This window comes from Trachypithecus francoisi, unplaced genomic scaffold (assembly GCF_009764315.1).
Source record: "Trachypithecus francoisi isolate TF-2019V2 unplaced genomic scaffold, Tfra_2.0 Contig01461, whole genome shotgun sequence".
Taxonomy (NCBI): domain Eukaryota; kingdom Metazoa; phylum Chordata; class Mammalia; order Primates; family Cercopithecidae; genus Trachypithecus; species Trachypithecus francoisi.
This window is the reverse complement of record NW_022681433.1, coordinates 15579335-15594154: the sequence shown is the minus strand read 5'-3', so window position 1 is coordinate 15594154 and position 14820 is coordinate 15579335. Positions and strand designations below refer to the sequence as shown.

Here is a 14820-nt window from a genome sequence, read left to right as displayed (position 1 = left end):
GCCAGTATTTAATACTGTTCTGAATCATTGCTGAGTTTGCAACTGCAATGGCTCAGGTATCTTCACCAAAGCAATACCTGCATTCAGTAGGACCCTGTCAGACCCTGCAGAAGAACTTGGCTTGCCTCTCATCACATGCCTGCCTTCCTGCACAGGAGTGTCCTAATGCCAGCGTGCCCCCAGGAGGTAGAAATGTCTTTACCTTGAGACTACTAAGGCAGCATAATGCTGGTGTACCTTTTCTGGAAGCTCCGTGAAGCTCTATAGTTTATACCCCACAGTAGTTGCAGAACTGTTTTTTCTTTATTATTGCCTTTCTTCTTTGCCCCTCATCTCATTCATTGTGGCTTCTAAACTCCAGAGCTGTCACCACCTCTGAATGTTCCCACTGTTTCTATTGCACTCCACTGTTCTTTTCTAAATTTGGTTTTCTGTTTGTTCTAGTTCATTCCTTTGTCACTTTTCTGGCCTGACCATTAACCGGGCACAGCACACTGGGAGTAACCATTGGCTTTTCTCAGATATTTTCTCTGTCATTCTAGGCTCAAGAGCTACCTATTTGCAGCAGGAGGTATTTTCTTGTTTTTCTTCCTTCTACCTCCAGATTCAGTGCCATTTTGGTTTTCTGAGGTGGTCTGACCTCTGTGAGTGAGGCTATGCTGATGCCTGCCTGTTACACTTCACCTATACAGTACTAGTCCACACCATTCCTGTGCTGGAGTGTTGTTGGCTTGATTTTGAAGTATTGTTTGGGGTTCTCTGTAAATCAAACTTTTATAGAAAGGTGGCTATTCTACATTCATTTTTGTTTAATACCAGCCACCCTCAATAACATGATTTTGGGAATCAGCATACTCCTAAATTAGCCCATCATAGGGCAGACATCTCAAGGCTAAGAGAAATATGAGAGTTCTCATTTGTATAGGGTCATCTTTTTGAAAATGGAAGATTTATTAACACCTGAAAAAGAAATAGTTTATAAGTAAACCTAAGCACAATAATTAGCAATTTGATTGGTTGCAGCCTCTCCTAGGTGAACTTGAATCATGAAGGTACTTAAATGTATCCTGCACAGAAATTCACCAGGGCGGGAGAGTAAAGTGCCCCGCCACAGAGCATAGCCTGGCATCCTGAAATAGAGGTGTAAGAATTTCTTTAAGTAAAGGATTATTGCATATTTATGGATTCTTTACATAATTTTTTTTATTCTGTAGTAGATCATTTAGCTTCTGTATTTAAGATACAGCAGAATATGCTTTTTAGTTGCCTTGGAAAAGGAACAGTTTTCACTGTCTGGTAATAAAACACAAGACACAATAAATTTAATCCAAAAGAGGTTATAGTCAAATAGGGCACTTACTAGTTCAAAAGAAAATATTAAATGATTCTGTTAGTTCACAGTGTGGTCAATACCTGTACATATGAACTTCAGTAGGAAATTTAGTTCCAGGAAGGAAGAAAGATTTAGTGTTCCAGGCAGTCTGTCTCAAGAAATCCAATCGTCTTGATATTTTTTCCCCCCTGGTACTCAGAGTTTACACTAGGTGGCATGCAAGGAAAGCTAACAAATTCAGAAACTCGATTCTGTGGGAGCAGGATTCTTTGGTACTAATCACGATAGTGGATCCAGCTTTGGAGTTAACCATTTGATTTGTGATACTTTTTCTTTTCTTCTCCCCACCCCAGGATGAAATGTCCTCTTGCCAGTACCAACAAACGATTTCTAATTAACACAATTAAAAACACATTGCCCTCTCATAAAGAGCAAGACCATGAACAAAAAGAGGGCGATAAGGAACCAGCGAAGAGCCAGGCCCAGAAAGAAGAAAACCCGAAGAAACACAGAAGCCATCCTTACAAGCACAGCTTCCGTGCTCGAGGTTCTGCCAGTTACTCCCCGCCGCGAAAGCGGAGCAGCCAGGACAAGTACGAAAAGCGGTCCAACCGGCGGTGAGGCTGGAACCAGGGCCAGCCAGCCCTGCGGGCCTCCGTGCTCCTTCGGGGGTGCGGTGTGCGGAGAAGGCATGAGCTGGCAGGGCAAACACCTGAGAGTGACTTTGACAGTAGGTCCTTTGTTGTTTTTCAAGAGGCTGCCGGCCAAGGGCAAAAAATGACCTAGCAACTCTTGAGGAAACAAGTACAAAGGAGGATGTCTTGGCAAGTTTAAGCTACTTCTGCAGTGTAGTAGACATATGTATTGTTGTTTATCTTGTTTGGAAGTGTGTTTCAAAATAAACATGTCTAGAATTTAAAATTTTCAGAGATTGTTAAAACTAGTTCCAATTTTTTGTCATTTCTCAAAAAGATAAAATACTTATAAATCCTATATGTTACTTTTTGGGGGTATCAAATTTAAAATTGAGAAATCTTCAGTCCAGTGACCACATTGATGAAAAGCTGTAGCCCTCCAAGGTCTGGGAATGTATTGAGAAACTCATTAGCTCTGCATTTGTTTTCCCTTAGGTGAACAATGTAGGAATCCTCAAAGCTCCACTTCAGTTACCAAAAGTTTAAAAATGGGTTGTGTTGTTTCCTGTGCATTCTCAAACTCAGTTATTAGATAGAAGAATTTTTCTATATTTAATTTTTTTAATCTATAGGTCTTAAGTGGTGCTTTAAAAAGAACCCTCACAAGTTAAACATTAACAGTTGTTTCAGTGCTAGATTTTACCAGCTAAAGACTTGTGATCCCACTCTATAGTATAATTGTTCCAGAAATCTCCATTTTAAATAGAAGTGTTTACAATGCCTTTTTTCCCCCAGTATTGGTTTTTAGTACGTGCTTTCACATGCAGTTACAAACCTTTCAAACCTGTATTCCTTCTTTATACTCAGGAAAATGTCACCAAGCACCCTCCTCCCCAGTCAACAAAAGGAAGATGAAGATTCTGTCTCCCTGTTCACCTTCCCCAGTTTTCCAAAGTGTCTGAGCATATGCCTGGCTGTCCCCAGATCATCACCATGCCACATCCCGGTTCCCCACTTCCTGGCAGCCAAGAAAAGCCCTTTCTACATGCTAGAAGGAAATAATCCAGAAAGTTAGCATTAGGGTGTTAGAGCCTAGAATAGACCTCTCTGCCACCAAGCTGCTGTGTCACACTCTCAGCCTGCTAGGAAGTGACAAACCCAAAGCATTCTTGACCCACCCCTTCTCCTACCCCAGATCCCAGGGACTCATCCTGTGACTTTGTAACCACACTCATTCCTTTCAAACACAGAGGAGGAATTACTGCGTCATCTGACCTTATTCAAATCTAGTTATGTATTAGCCTAAATTATTTGTGCAAAATTTGAAATGTTTTTTATTTAAATGTTAGAAATAGCACAAGGTCATGGAGTTTTTAAAAATTGTTGTAATTAAGTAAAAATAAAGCTGAATTGTGTCATTTCTGTATGTATTCTGTATTTATTCTTTCTGTTTGTTTGTTTGTTTGAGACAGAGTCTCGCTCTTACCCCCAGGCTGTAGTGCGATGGCAGTATCTCAGCCCACTGCAACCTCCGCCTCCTGGGTTCAAGCGATTCTCCTGCCTCAGCCTCCTGAGTAGCTGGGATTGCAGGTGTGCACCAACATGTGCAGCTCATTTTTGTATTTTTAGTAGAGAGAGGGTTTTGCCATGTTGCCCAGGCTGGTCTCGAACTCCTGAGCTCAGGTGACCCGCCCAGCCTGCCAAAGTACTGGGATTACAGGCATGGGCCACTGCACCCAGCCTTGCATTCTGTATTTATAACACACTGACAAGTTCATTATCCTTTAAAAGGGAATGACTGAAGTGAACATATTAAGGAAAGCTTTTTAGCCTAACTATACTTACCTTTCTTCTTTAAGTTGTGTTAAAGGACAAGTGGCCTACAAAACCATTTTCCCTTTTAAAAGCACTGTTCTATTTCAGAAAAGTTTATTGGAATCTTTAGGCTTCTATCAGGAGCAGCCACGATTTCCTATCTAAAAATGTCAAGAAAAAATTATCCACTTTTATTCCCTATGTATACAGTAGATGTTAGGGGAGGGATTGGTCATGAGATACATGCACTGGCCACCTCCTGTTTCTGTGGTTAACATACTGGTGCTGCCAAGAGCTCCCATCCGCCTGTGTTACTATCTGATCTCCATTGTAACTATATTTAGAGATCACAAAGCCTGGGATAGAAGTTAGAGAAATTGAATCTTAGTCCTGCCTCTGCTTCTGGCTAGCTTCAGGCCTTATCTGGGTCACTTTTCTGGACTGCATTTTTTTCATCTGCAAACCAAGATGTTTGGAATGATTCTTTCACTTTGAATAGGTAGAGAAAGAAGTGCAAATAGCCCTAAATTTGAGGAACTGCGTTCCATGCTTCCACTAGAAACCATTAAGACTTGAACACAAATGCAACTTGACAATTTTTTGTTTTACCTCATATTAGAAAACATAGTCTCTAAGAAACAGAAGCAAAAAGCTACGGTTCCCAGCCATATCTGGTCACCTACTGGTGGCCAGTCTTCCTGAATCGCCCATGCACGACGGGCAAGGGACTTGGAGTAGGTCTCTGAGTAGGCAGTTTATAAATTTTTGTTTGGAAACACATGTTATAAATCTCAGTGGGTTTTACTTTAGGGCTTAGCAGGCTAAGCACTAAAGGACGTTTCCTCAGAGCTGATTCTGGAAGATGGCTGTGGAGTTTTGAATTTCCCTGTGGATTTTTTTTTTTTTTTTTTTTTTTTTTTTTTTTTGCTGGGAGGTTGGCGGTGGGGGTGGGGGGCACATCTGCTTCAGATCTATGCGGTAGCATTTATTCTTTCACTGATTATTCAAGTGACTTAGCATGGCACTTATTTTATGTATTTATTTATTTTTTGGGATGGAGTCTCGCTCTGTTGCCCAGGCTAGAGTGCAATGGCATGATCTCGGCTCACTGCATGCAACCTCTGCCTCCCAGGATCAAGCAACTCTCCTGCCCCAGACTCCCGAGTAGCTGGGATTACAGGCACATGCCACCACACCTGGCTAGTTTTGTATTTTTAGTAGAGACAGGGTTTCACCATGTTGGCCAGGCTGGTCTTGAACTCCTGGCCTCAGGTGATCTGTCTGCCTCGGCCTCCCAAAGTGCTGGAATTACAGGCATGAACCACAACACCCAGCCCATGTTTTTACAATCAGTTACATATTCATCATTCCTAGAGGTCATGCCATCACCTTAGAGTCATAAAGAGGATCTGATGGATAAGCAGTGCCTATTTAATAGTCATTATGTAAGGTGGGTTCCTGATGAAATGAAACCTCATCACTTTCCTAAGGAGTGTTCTGTGTCCTGGGATCCAGTACAGAGGACTTCCCTCTCCAGAGGAGGTGACTCTTGGAAACCCATAAATATTCTTCCTATGAGGTGTTGGTAGGGTGTATTGGACCTGTGTGGACAGTAACAGTGATTGTCTGTCACCTGTGGCCAAACACTGTTACATCTTTTACCTGTATCCATGTAGTTATCCGAGAACCCTATGAAGAAGATGCTACTCACCTTCATTTTATAAATAAAGGGAAACAGCATAGGTTAAAAAATTTGCCCAAAATCACAGAACTAGGACGTGGCAGAAATGCTAGCTGAAGCCAAGACTGAATCAAAAACCCATACTCTTTCCTCTACTTTATGCCAAACTTAATCCAAACTCAGCTCGCTCAAAACACATGACTGGAGGGTCATCTCAAGGTATATGTGCTCCATATCTTCCCAATATAAGAGCCTAAAGAACGTTTATAATCACTGCATTTTGCGGGCCAAAATCTACTCCCATAGATCGGAACACGGAAGCCCCAGCAAAGAACATCTGTACAGGGAACTGTTTCCCAAAGGCCAGTGTGGACAGCGATCTGAATCCAAGAGAAAAACTCTCACAACTCTTGTGGAATGGTTAAACGGCAGCTAATGGAATATAACTATGGAAAACTAAAACCGCAGGTGAAGCCAGTATTTTAGGATCTTCCATGTTTGAATTTTTTTTTTTTTCTATCCGTAAGAATAGTGAGATTTGGGAGTGAAGAAATCCTTGGAACAGGGCCTCTTTGATATGATAGAAAACATTCTATCATCCAAGGAATTTGAGAAACTATCTCTCGGAAAGGCACGTCAGCAGATCATAAACTGAGCCTCACCCGTGGCTCTTCTGAGTCTGATACTGAGAAAGCTAGTTTGCCAAGTGGAAACTCTTGTTCTCAACATGGAAAAGACTCCCAGCAAGCATGCCCTTTTACACACAGGAACACTTAAAGAGGCAAGTAGATTAAACTGAAGGTAGAATTCAAAGGCAACTTATAAACAAATTTTTATTTGGTAACCCAGGTTATAAATCTCAATGAACATTACCGTGAAAAGGCCCATAATAAACACGGATTTGGGAGCATCATTAATAGTTGATGAGATGAAAGATGAACTATTTCTCCCATCCACATAGTCCTGTAATATTCACCTTTGGTATCAATAACTGATAAATACTCCCTATGCGAGACAAATACCAGATATAACACATCGTATGAAATGCCTGAGGGAGCTGTTTCTCCTCCACATAAATGTATAGCCTGCCCTCAGTGGTGGTCCCCTGTCCTTCCTAGACTGTTTTCTTTTCTTATTAATTCCTCAGTGGTAGCTCCCTCAAGTTGAACTAGTATATACTGTCCAATTACAAACCCTATCTACTCCAAATTACACTCATCAGTCTGCTAAATACTCCTTTCAAAGCTCAGTACCAATTTACAAAGAAAACCCCACAAGACTTATTTTTAATCCCATATCCTGCATGAAGAACAGACCATTGGTGTACCCATTTATTCTCTCACTCAGTGAATACTTAGAGAGTCAGAGGATTATGACAAGCACATGCTGGGCCCAGATCTGGACAATTTAACCCTGTCCCCAAAATCTAGGCCATGCTTGTGTCTTCCATATTTAAAGCTACAGAGTATTTTGTTCAGTACAATATTTGCTTCCTGAATTTTTTTTGGCCCTGCCTGCAGTTATTCTGATCTTCCATACTGGTGAAGCAGTTGGTAGTTGTTCATCAGCACAAAAACAGCGCAGATTCCTTCATTTTCATTTTGTTAAAGAGTCAAAATTTTCATTTTGATGAATTCTAAAAACATGCATCTGATGAATCTTAAGAATATGTATGTGCATCTCTAAAATATTAACAGCAGACACAGCAGGCAATGTATAATATATAACCAGCTCATGTAAAACTACTAGAAATACACTAAGAGCACAATAAAAAATTGGTGAAGATGAAATATTCATGGAAGATAAAATACAACTGTCCAATAAGCATATGAAAAAATGTTCAAATCAACAGTAAACAAAAACAGATGCAAATTAAAACAATTTTTTTACCTTTCAATTTAGCAAAGACTTTGAGGTTTTTGTTTTTGTTTTTGCTGTTGTCATTTTAAGTAATTCTGCTGACAAAGGTGTGGTAATGCAGATACTCAAAAAATTTGTAAGAGGGTACAATGGCTCAGTACTTCCAGAAATATTTAAAATGTTCTCTTTTGTTGACAAAGTACTCCTTCTTCTAAGAGTTTCACAGTTTGGTTTTATGTTTGGCTTCAGTATTTATCTGTTGCGGGTTGAATTGTGTCTTTCTCAAATTTATATGCCAAAGCCCTAACCTCCAGTAGCTCAGAATGGGACTGTATTTGAAGATTGGGACTGTAAAGAAATAACTAAGGTAAAAGACTGTTAGCGTGGCCTTGATGCAATCTGACTGGTGTCCTTATTTAAAAAAAAAAAAAAAGTCCAGGCGAGGTGGCTAATACCTGTAATCCCAGCACTTTGGCAGGCTGAGGTGGGCAGATCACCCTAGGTCAGGAGTTTGAGACCAGCCTGACCAACATGGAGAAACCCCGTTTCTACTAAAAATACAAAATTAGCCAGGCATGGTGGCGCGTGCCTGTAATCCCAGCTGCTCAGGAGGCGGAGGCAGGAGAATTGCTTGAACCCAGGAGGCAGAGGTTGTGGTGAGCCAAGATCGTGCCTTTGCACTCCAGCCTGGGCATCAAGAGCAAAACTCTGCCTCAAAAAAAGAGAAAAAGAAAAAGATTTGGATATACAAAGAGACACCAGGGACTCATGAATGCAGACGAAAGGCCATGTGAGGATGTAGGGAGAAGGCTTCCATCTGCAAGTCTAGGAGAGAGGCCTCAGGAGACACCTTGATCTTGGACTTCCAGCCTCCAGAACTGTGAGAAAATAAATAAATGTTGTTGAAGCCACTCAGGTTGTGGTACTTTGCAATGGCAGCCTAAGCAGACAATATAGTATCCTTATCTAGATGTTTGCTAAAACTTTCTTCTGATTTAATCACTGGGCTTTTTGTTTTTGTTTTAATTATTCTGCTTTAGAACTATATGAACAAACAGTAATAATTATATCAATGTAAAAATGAAAATAAATCACAAATGTCTTTTCTTGCATGTTAACTATGTTCATTTCCCCATGTTCCCAATGCGTTATGAGATTGGGATGCTCTTTTACAGGATGCAGTATGTACTCTGAATTACTGACCAACAAACTGTTTTTTCTCCCAAAACCAGGACACGACTAGTCTGGAAACCAAGAGGAGGATGTGGCAAATCTCAAAATTAAAATTAATGATTTACTCTCAAAAGCACATGCTCAGTCTCCCTAAATCTCTGAGCTCTGCAGGTCTGTTTTAGGATCCAGTGGGGAAAGGGTACTACCAGGGATCATGAAAGCAATGACACTGAACTGGAAGTTAAGACTGCCACATGGCAATCAACCCAAATGCCCATCCATCAACAAGTGGATTAAGAAACTGTGATACACACACACACACACACACACACACACACACATTCACATACATACATGATGGAATACTACTCAGCCATAAAAAGGAGTGAATTAATGGTATTTGCAGTGACCTGGATGACATTGGAGACTATTATTTTAAGTGAAATAACTCAGGAATGGAAAACCAAACATCGTGTGTTCTCACTCATAAGTGGGAGCTAAGTTATGAGGCTGCAAAGGCTTAAGAATGACACAACGGACTTTCGGAACGCAGGGGGAAAGGGTGGGAAAGGGGTGAGGGATAAAAGACTACAAACAGAGTACAGTGTATAGTGCTCGGGTGACGGATGCACCAAAAGCTAACACATCACTACTACAGAACTTACTCATGTAACCAAACACTTGGATTAGACTGGGATATTTTTGGAACTCTGTGTGTCTCTCTGTGTATGTACAGTGTAGGGGTGGACTGAAATGACCTTCCCTACCCAGTACCTCTTCCTAGCCTTCATTTTGTAATGGAGGCTACCCCAGCCATAGAGGTGGGTATCTGAACAAGGCTGGGCCAATCAGACAGACTACTCCACACCTGAAGTCAAAAAGAGTTTATCCAAGGATGGGGATATGAGCAAAGGAGGCTCAGATTAGGCCTACTGATTCTCTCAGGAGTTTGGAACCTGAACAGAAACATACAGAGAGAGAAGGCAGTTTGGAGCTGAAGTCACTGGATGTGAGTGTCTACAAGAAATGGTCCTTGTGTTCCTGCTGCTAAGCAACACAGAGAATCCTGCTCTTGTCCTTTCCAAAGCTTGGTTGGGAAGCTTTTCACCAACATCCTTCCAATAACTTCCCTTTGTGCTTAAATTTATTATGTAGATTTCTATTGCTTGTAGCCAAAGAACCTTCACTACTATAATCACTATGCAAGGATTAAAAGGAAAAAAAACGATCCTAGATATTTTAAGAAAAATAGCAAGATACAGAATGGTATGTATAACATTACCATTTGTATAAGAAAATAAAATGGTACGTCTTTGTATAGATAGGGTAATATGTCTGTATACAGACAGACACGTACCTTTTTTTGCATAGAATACCTCTGGACTAATACTTAAGAGACTGTAAACAGAGTGGCGAATGGAGAGCGGAAGGCAGACCTCCATTTTTGCTATTTCCATTTGAATTTTGAACCATGGGCGTTATTTTGAAAATAGTTATTTTAAATAAATGAATTAAGTATATTATGCTGCTCTCATTTGAATGTTTGACCCTCCAAGCCTCATGCTGAAGTTTGATCCCTAATGTTGGATGTGGGGTCTACTGGTTGGGTGTTTGGGTCATGGGGGCAGATCCTTCACGAATCAATTCATGCCATCCCTAGGAGGTAGGTGTGGTGAGTGAATTTTGATTGAGATTTTATTGAATCTATAGATCAAGTTGGAAAGGACTGACACCTAGACAATATTGAGTTTTCCTATCCATGTCCAAAAAAGGTCTGTCTATGTATTTTCTTTTATTTCTTTCATTGGAGTTTTAAAGTTTTTTCCTCATATAGGTCTTGTACATATTTTGTCAGATTCATACCTATTTCTCTCTTTCGTTTTTGTTACTAATGTACTAATAAATGGTATTGTGTTTTAATTCCAAATTCCAGTTGTTAGGTATTGGTCTTTAAGAAAACAATTGACTTTTGTATTTAACCTTGAATTCTTCATCCTTGCTGTAATTCCTTATTATTTTCAGGGTTTTTAAAAATTTATTTCTTCAGATTTTCTACATAGACAATCTATGAACAAAGACAATTTTGTTTCTTTCTTTCTGACCTGTATATATATATATATTTTTTTTTTTTTTTTTTTTGAGACAGTCTCGCTCTGTTACCCAGATTGGAATGCAGTGGCATCTCTGCTCCCTGCAACCTTTGCCTCCTGGGTTCAAGTGATTCTCCTGCCTCAGCCTCCTGAGTAGCTGGAATTACAGATGCCCACCACCATGCCCGGCTAATTTTTGCAGTTTTGGTAGAGATGGGGTTTCACCATGTTGGCCAGGCTGGTCTCAAACTCCTGACCTCAGCTGATCCACCCACCTCAGCCTCCCAAAGTGCTGGGATGACAGACTGGGATTACCTGACCTCAGATGGGCCATCTCGCCTGGGCTCTGTCTACCTCTTGTTTCCTTGTCTTGTCTTATTGCATTAACTAGAACTTCTTCTACAACGTTAAATAAGAGTAAGTAATAGGGGATATTCTTACCTCCTTCTTCATCTTAGTAGGGAAGTGTAGTCATCTCATAGTATCCATGAAGAATTGACTCCAAGATTCCCTGTGGATACCCACATCCACAAATAATCAAGTTCCTTGCATAATATGTATAGTATTTACATATAACATATGTACATCCTTCCATATACTTTAAATCATCTCTAAATTACTTATAGTACCTAATACAATGTAAATGGCTATATTTTAAAATTTGCATTTCTTATTGTAATATTATTTTTCATTGTTTTAAAAATATTTTTGATCCACAGTTGGTTGAATCTGCAAATGCAGAACCCACACATTAAGAGGGCTGATTATATCTAGTTTCTCACCATTAAGTATGATGTTTGCTGTAGGTTTTTTTGTAGATTTTTAAAAATCAAGTTGAGGAAGTTCCCCTCTCTAGTAAACTTACAGTTTTTATCATGAATGGTGTTTGATTTTGTCAAATGCCTTTTCTGTATCTATTGACATGATCACATAATTTTTTTTAGCTGTTTAGGTGATGGATTGCATTAGTTAATTTTCAAATGTTAAACCAGCCTTACATATCTGTAATAAATATCACTCAATCATGTTGCATAATTCTTACACACTTTTGAATTTGATTTACTAATATTTTGTTGAGGATTTTTACGTCTATGTTCATGAGAGTTATTGATCTATAGTTTTCCTTTCGTGTAATGTCTTTGTCTGTTTGGTATTAGGGTAATACTGGCCTAATGGAATGAGTTAGGAAGTATTCTCTCTGCTTTTGTTTTCTGAAAGAGATTGTAGAGAATTGGTATGATTTCTTCCTTAAATGTTTAGTAGAATTCATCAGTTAACCAACATTGGCCTGGTGCTTTCTGTTTTAGAAGATTATCAATTATTGATTCAACATATTTAATAGATATAGGTCTATTCCAATTATCTATTCTCCTGTGTGAGTTTTGATAGATTATTTCTTTTAAGAAATTGGTCCATTTTATTTCAATTATCAAGTTTGTAGTCATAGAGCTATTCACAATATTTCTTTATTATCTTTCTAATGTCCATGGGATCAATAATGATGGCCCTGAATTAGTCAGAGTTCTCCAGAGAAACACAACCAATAAGATAAGATAACACACTTATAGGAATTGGTTATTATTTCTATAACCAATTATAGGAATTGACTAACATGGTTATGGAGGTTGAGAAGTTCTACGATCTGCCATCTGCAAGCTGGAAAACAAGAAAAGCCAAGATGTAATCCAGCCTAAGCTCAAAGGCCTAAGAGCCAGGGGGTCCAGTGGTGTATGTCCAAGTCCAAGTCCAGTCCAAGTCTATTAAGAATTGTTATATCTTTTAAATAATTGACTTATTTATTATTAGGTAATGTGCCTCTTTATTCTTGATAGTTTTCCTTGATCTGAAGTCTGTTTTGTCTGACAGTAACATAGTTACCGGAGCTTTATAGAATTAGCATACTCTGTCTTTCTCCATCCTTTACATTTTTTTTTTTTTTTTTTTTTGAGACGGAGTCTCGCTCTGTCTCCCAGGCTGGAGTGCAGTGGCCGGATCTCAGCTCACTGCAAGCTCCGCCTCCCGGGTTCACGCCATTCTCCTGCCTCAGCTTCCTGAGTAGCTGGGACTGCAGGCGCCCGCCACCTCGCCTGGCTAATTTTTTTTTTTTTTGTATTTTTAGTAGAGACAGGGTTTCACCGTGTTAGCCAGGATGGTCTCTATCTCCTGACCTCGTGATCTGCCCGCCTCGGCCTTCCAAAGTGCTGGGATTACAGGTGTGAGCCACCGCACCCGGCCCATCCTTTAACTTTTAATCTATGTGTCTTCATAGTTAAAGTGAATTTTCTATAGACAACATAAAGTTGGAGCTTGTGGTTTTTTTTTTTTTTTTTTTTTTTGTTGAGACGGAGTCTCGCTCTGTCGCCCAGGCTGGAGTGCAGTGGCCGGATCTCAGCTCACTGCAAGCTCCGCCTCCCGGGTTTACGCCATTCTCCTGCCTCAGCCTCCGAGTAGCTGGGACTACAGGCCCCCGCCACCTCGCCCGGCTAGTTTTCTGTATTTTTTAGTAGAGACGGGGTTTCACCGTGTTAGCCAGGGTGGTCTGGATCTCCTGACCTCGTGATTCGCCCGTCTCGGCCTCCCAAAGTGCTGGGATTACAGGCTTGAGCCACCGCGCCCGGCGGAGCTTGTGTTTTTTAATCTACTATGAGAATCTGTCTAATTGGTTTATTTAAGCCATGTATAGTTAAAGTGATTATTGATATGGTTGGATTAATATCTACCATATTTTTCACTGTTTTCTCTTCATTGTCTCCCTTTCTTTCATCTTCTACTACTTTCTGTCTTCTTGGTTTTAATTGAGCATTTTTCATAATTCTATTTTTCTTCTCTCTTAGCATATCAGTTATAGTTCTTTCATGGTTACCCTTGAGTTTGCAGTATACCTTTACAATTAATCTAAGTCCACTTTTAAATAACACTATACTACTTCACACATCATACAAACAGCTTAAAGCAAAATTCTCATTTCCTCACTCTCATTCCTTATAACACTGCTGTCATTTGTTTTGCTTATCTAATAGCTATAATCACAAAATATATCGTTGCTATTGTTATTTTAAATAAACTGTTATACGTTAGCTCACTTCAAATTAAGAAAACTAAAAGACAATTTTACCTCAATTATTCTTCCTCTAACACTTTTCTTGTTAATAGTTCTTCAGAGAGAACTTATTTTCACATTTCTGGCTACCTAAATAAATTATTTAAATTTTTGTCTGTCTGAGAAAGTCTTTACTTCTCCTTCACTTTTGAAGAATAACTTGTCTGAATACAGAATTCTAGGTTGGCAGGTTTTTTTCTTTCAATACTTTAAATATTTCACTTCACTCTCTCCTTGGTTGCATGTTTCCTGAAGAGAAGGCTGATATAATTCTCATCCCTGCTCCTCTAAGATTTTATTTTTCTTGATTTTTTTTTCAAGATTTTCTGTTTATCTTTGATTATCTGCAGTTTGAATATGAGATGATTAGGTCTAGATTTTTTGGGTTTTCATTTTACTTGGTATCCTCTGAGCTTCCTGGATCTGTGGTTTGGTACCTACCATTACTTTTGGATAATTCTGTCCTTATTGCTTCAGAGTTTTTTTGTCCCTTTTTCTCTTTCTTTTCCTTTTTGAATTTTTATTAGGCATATGTGACACCTTTTATAATTGTCCCACAGTTTGTTAATATTCTGCTCCATTTTTACACTTTTTCTTCCTTGTCTTTCAGTTTTGGAAGTTTCTGTTTACTTTTCTTCAGCTTCCCTGGTTCTTTCTTCGGCTGTGTCCAGTCAATTAATGGGCCCATCAAAGACATTCTTCGATTCTGTTACAAATTTTTTTTTTATTGCTAGCATGTTTTTGATTCTTGCTTAAAGTTTTTATCTTTCTGTTTACATTATCGATCCACTTATGCATATTGCCTTCTTTTTCTATTAGCACCTAAGTGTATTAATCATAGTAGTTTTAAATTTCCAGCATTTCTGTCATACCTGAGTCTGGTTCTGATGCTTGCTCTGTCTCTTCAAACTGTGTTTGGTATATTTTAGTATGCCTTGTATTTTTGGTTAAAATCCAGATTTGATGTATTGGGTAAAAGGAACTGAGGCAAATAGGCCTTTAGAGTTATAACAATAGGTGTTATGTTTGTCTGGCTAGGAGTAAAATTGCATTTGTGTTTGTTGTAGCTATAGGCATTGGATACTAAAATTTCCTTAGGTATCCCTATTTTTTGTCTCCTCTGTTTTCTTTGG

The 14820-nt window shown here is 39.3% G+C and overlaps 1 protein-coding gene across 3 annotated transcripts in view; it reads left to right on the top strand.

Annotated features, from left to right (window-relative positions):
* The window catches only part of LOC117098034 (protein POLR1D), a 45343-nt gene extending 41957 nt beyond the window's left edge, over window positions 1-3386 (top strand). For all 3 annotated transcript variants that reach the window (XM_033236545.1, XM_033236550.1, XM_033236551.1), the window contains one exon: window positions 1687-3386. In XM_033236545.1, coding sequence (XP_033092436.1) covers window positions 1687-1954 — 268 coding nt within the window. In that variant the 3' untranslated portion in view covers window positions 1955-3386. The remainder of the gene's footprint in view (window positions 1-1686) is intronic.
* The last annotated feature ends 11434 nt before the right edge of the window (window positions 3387-14820 follow it).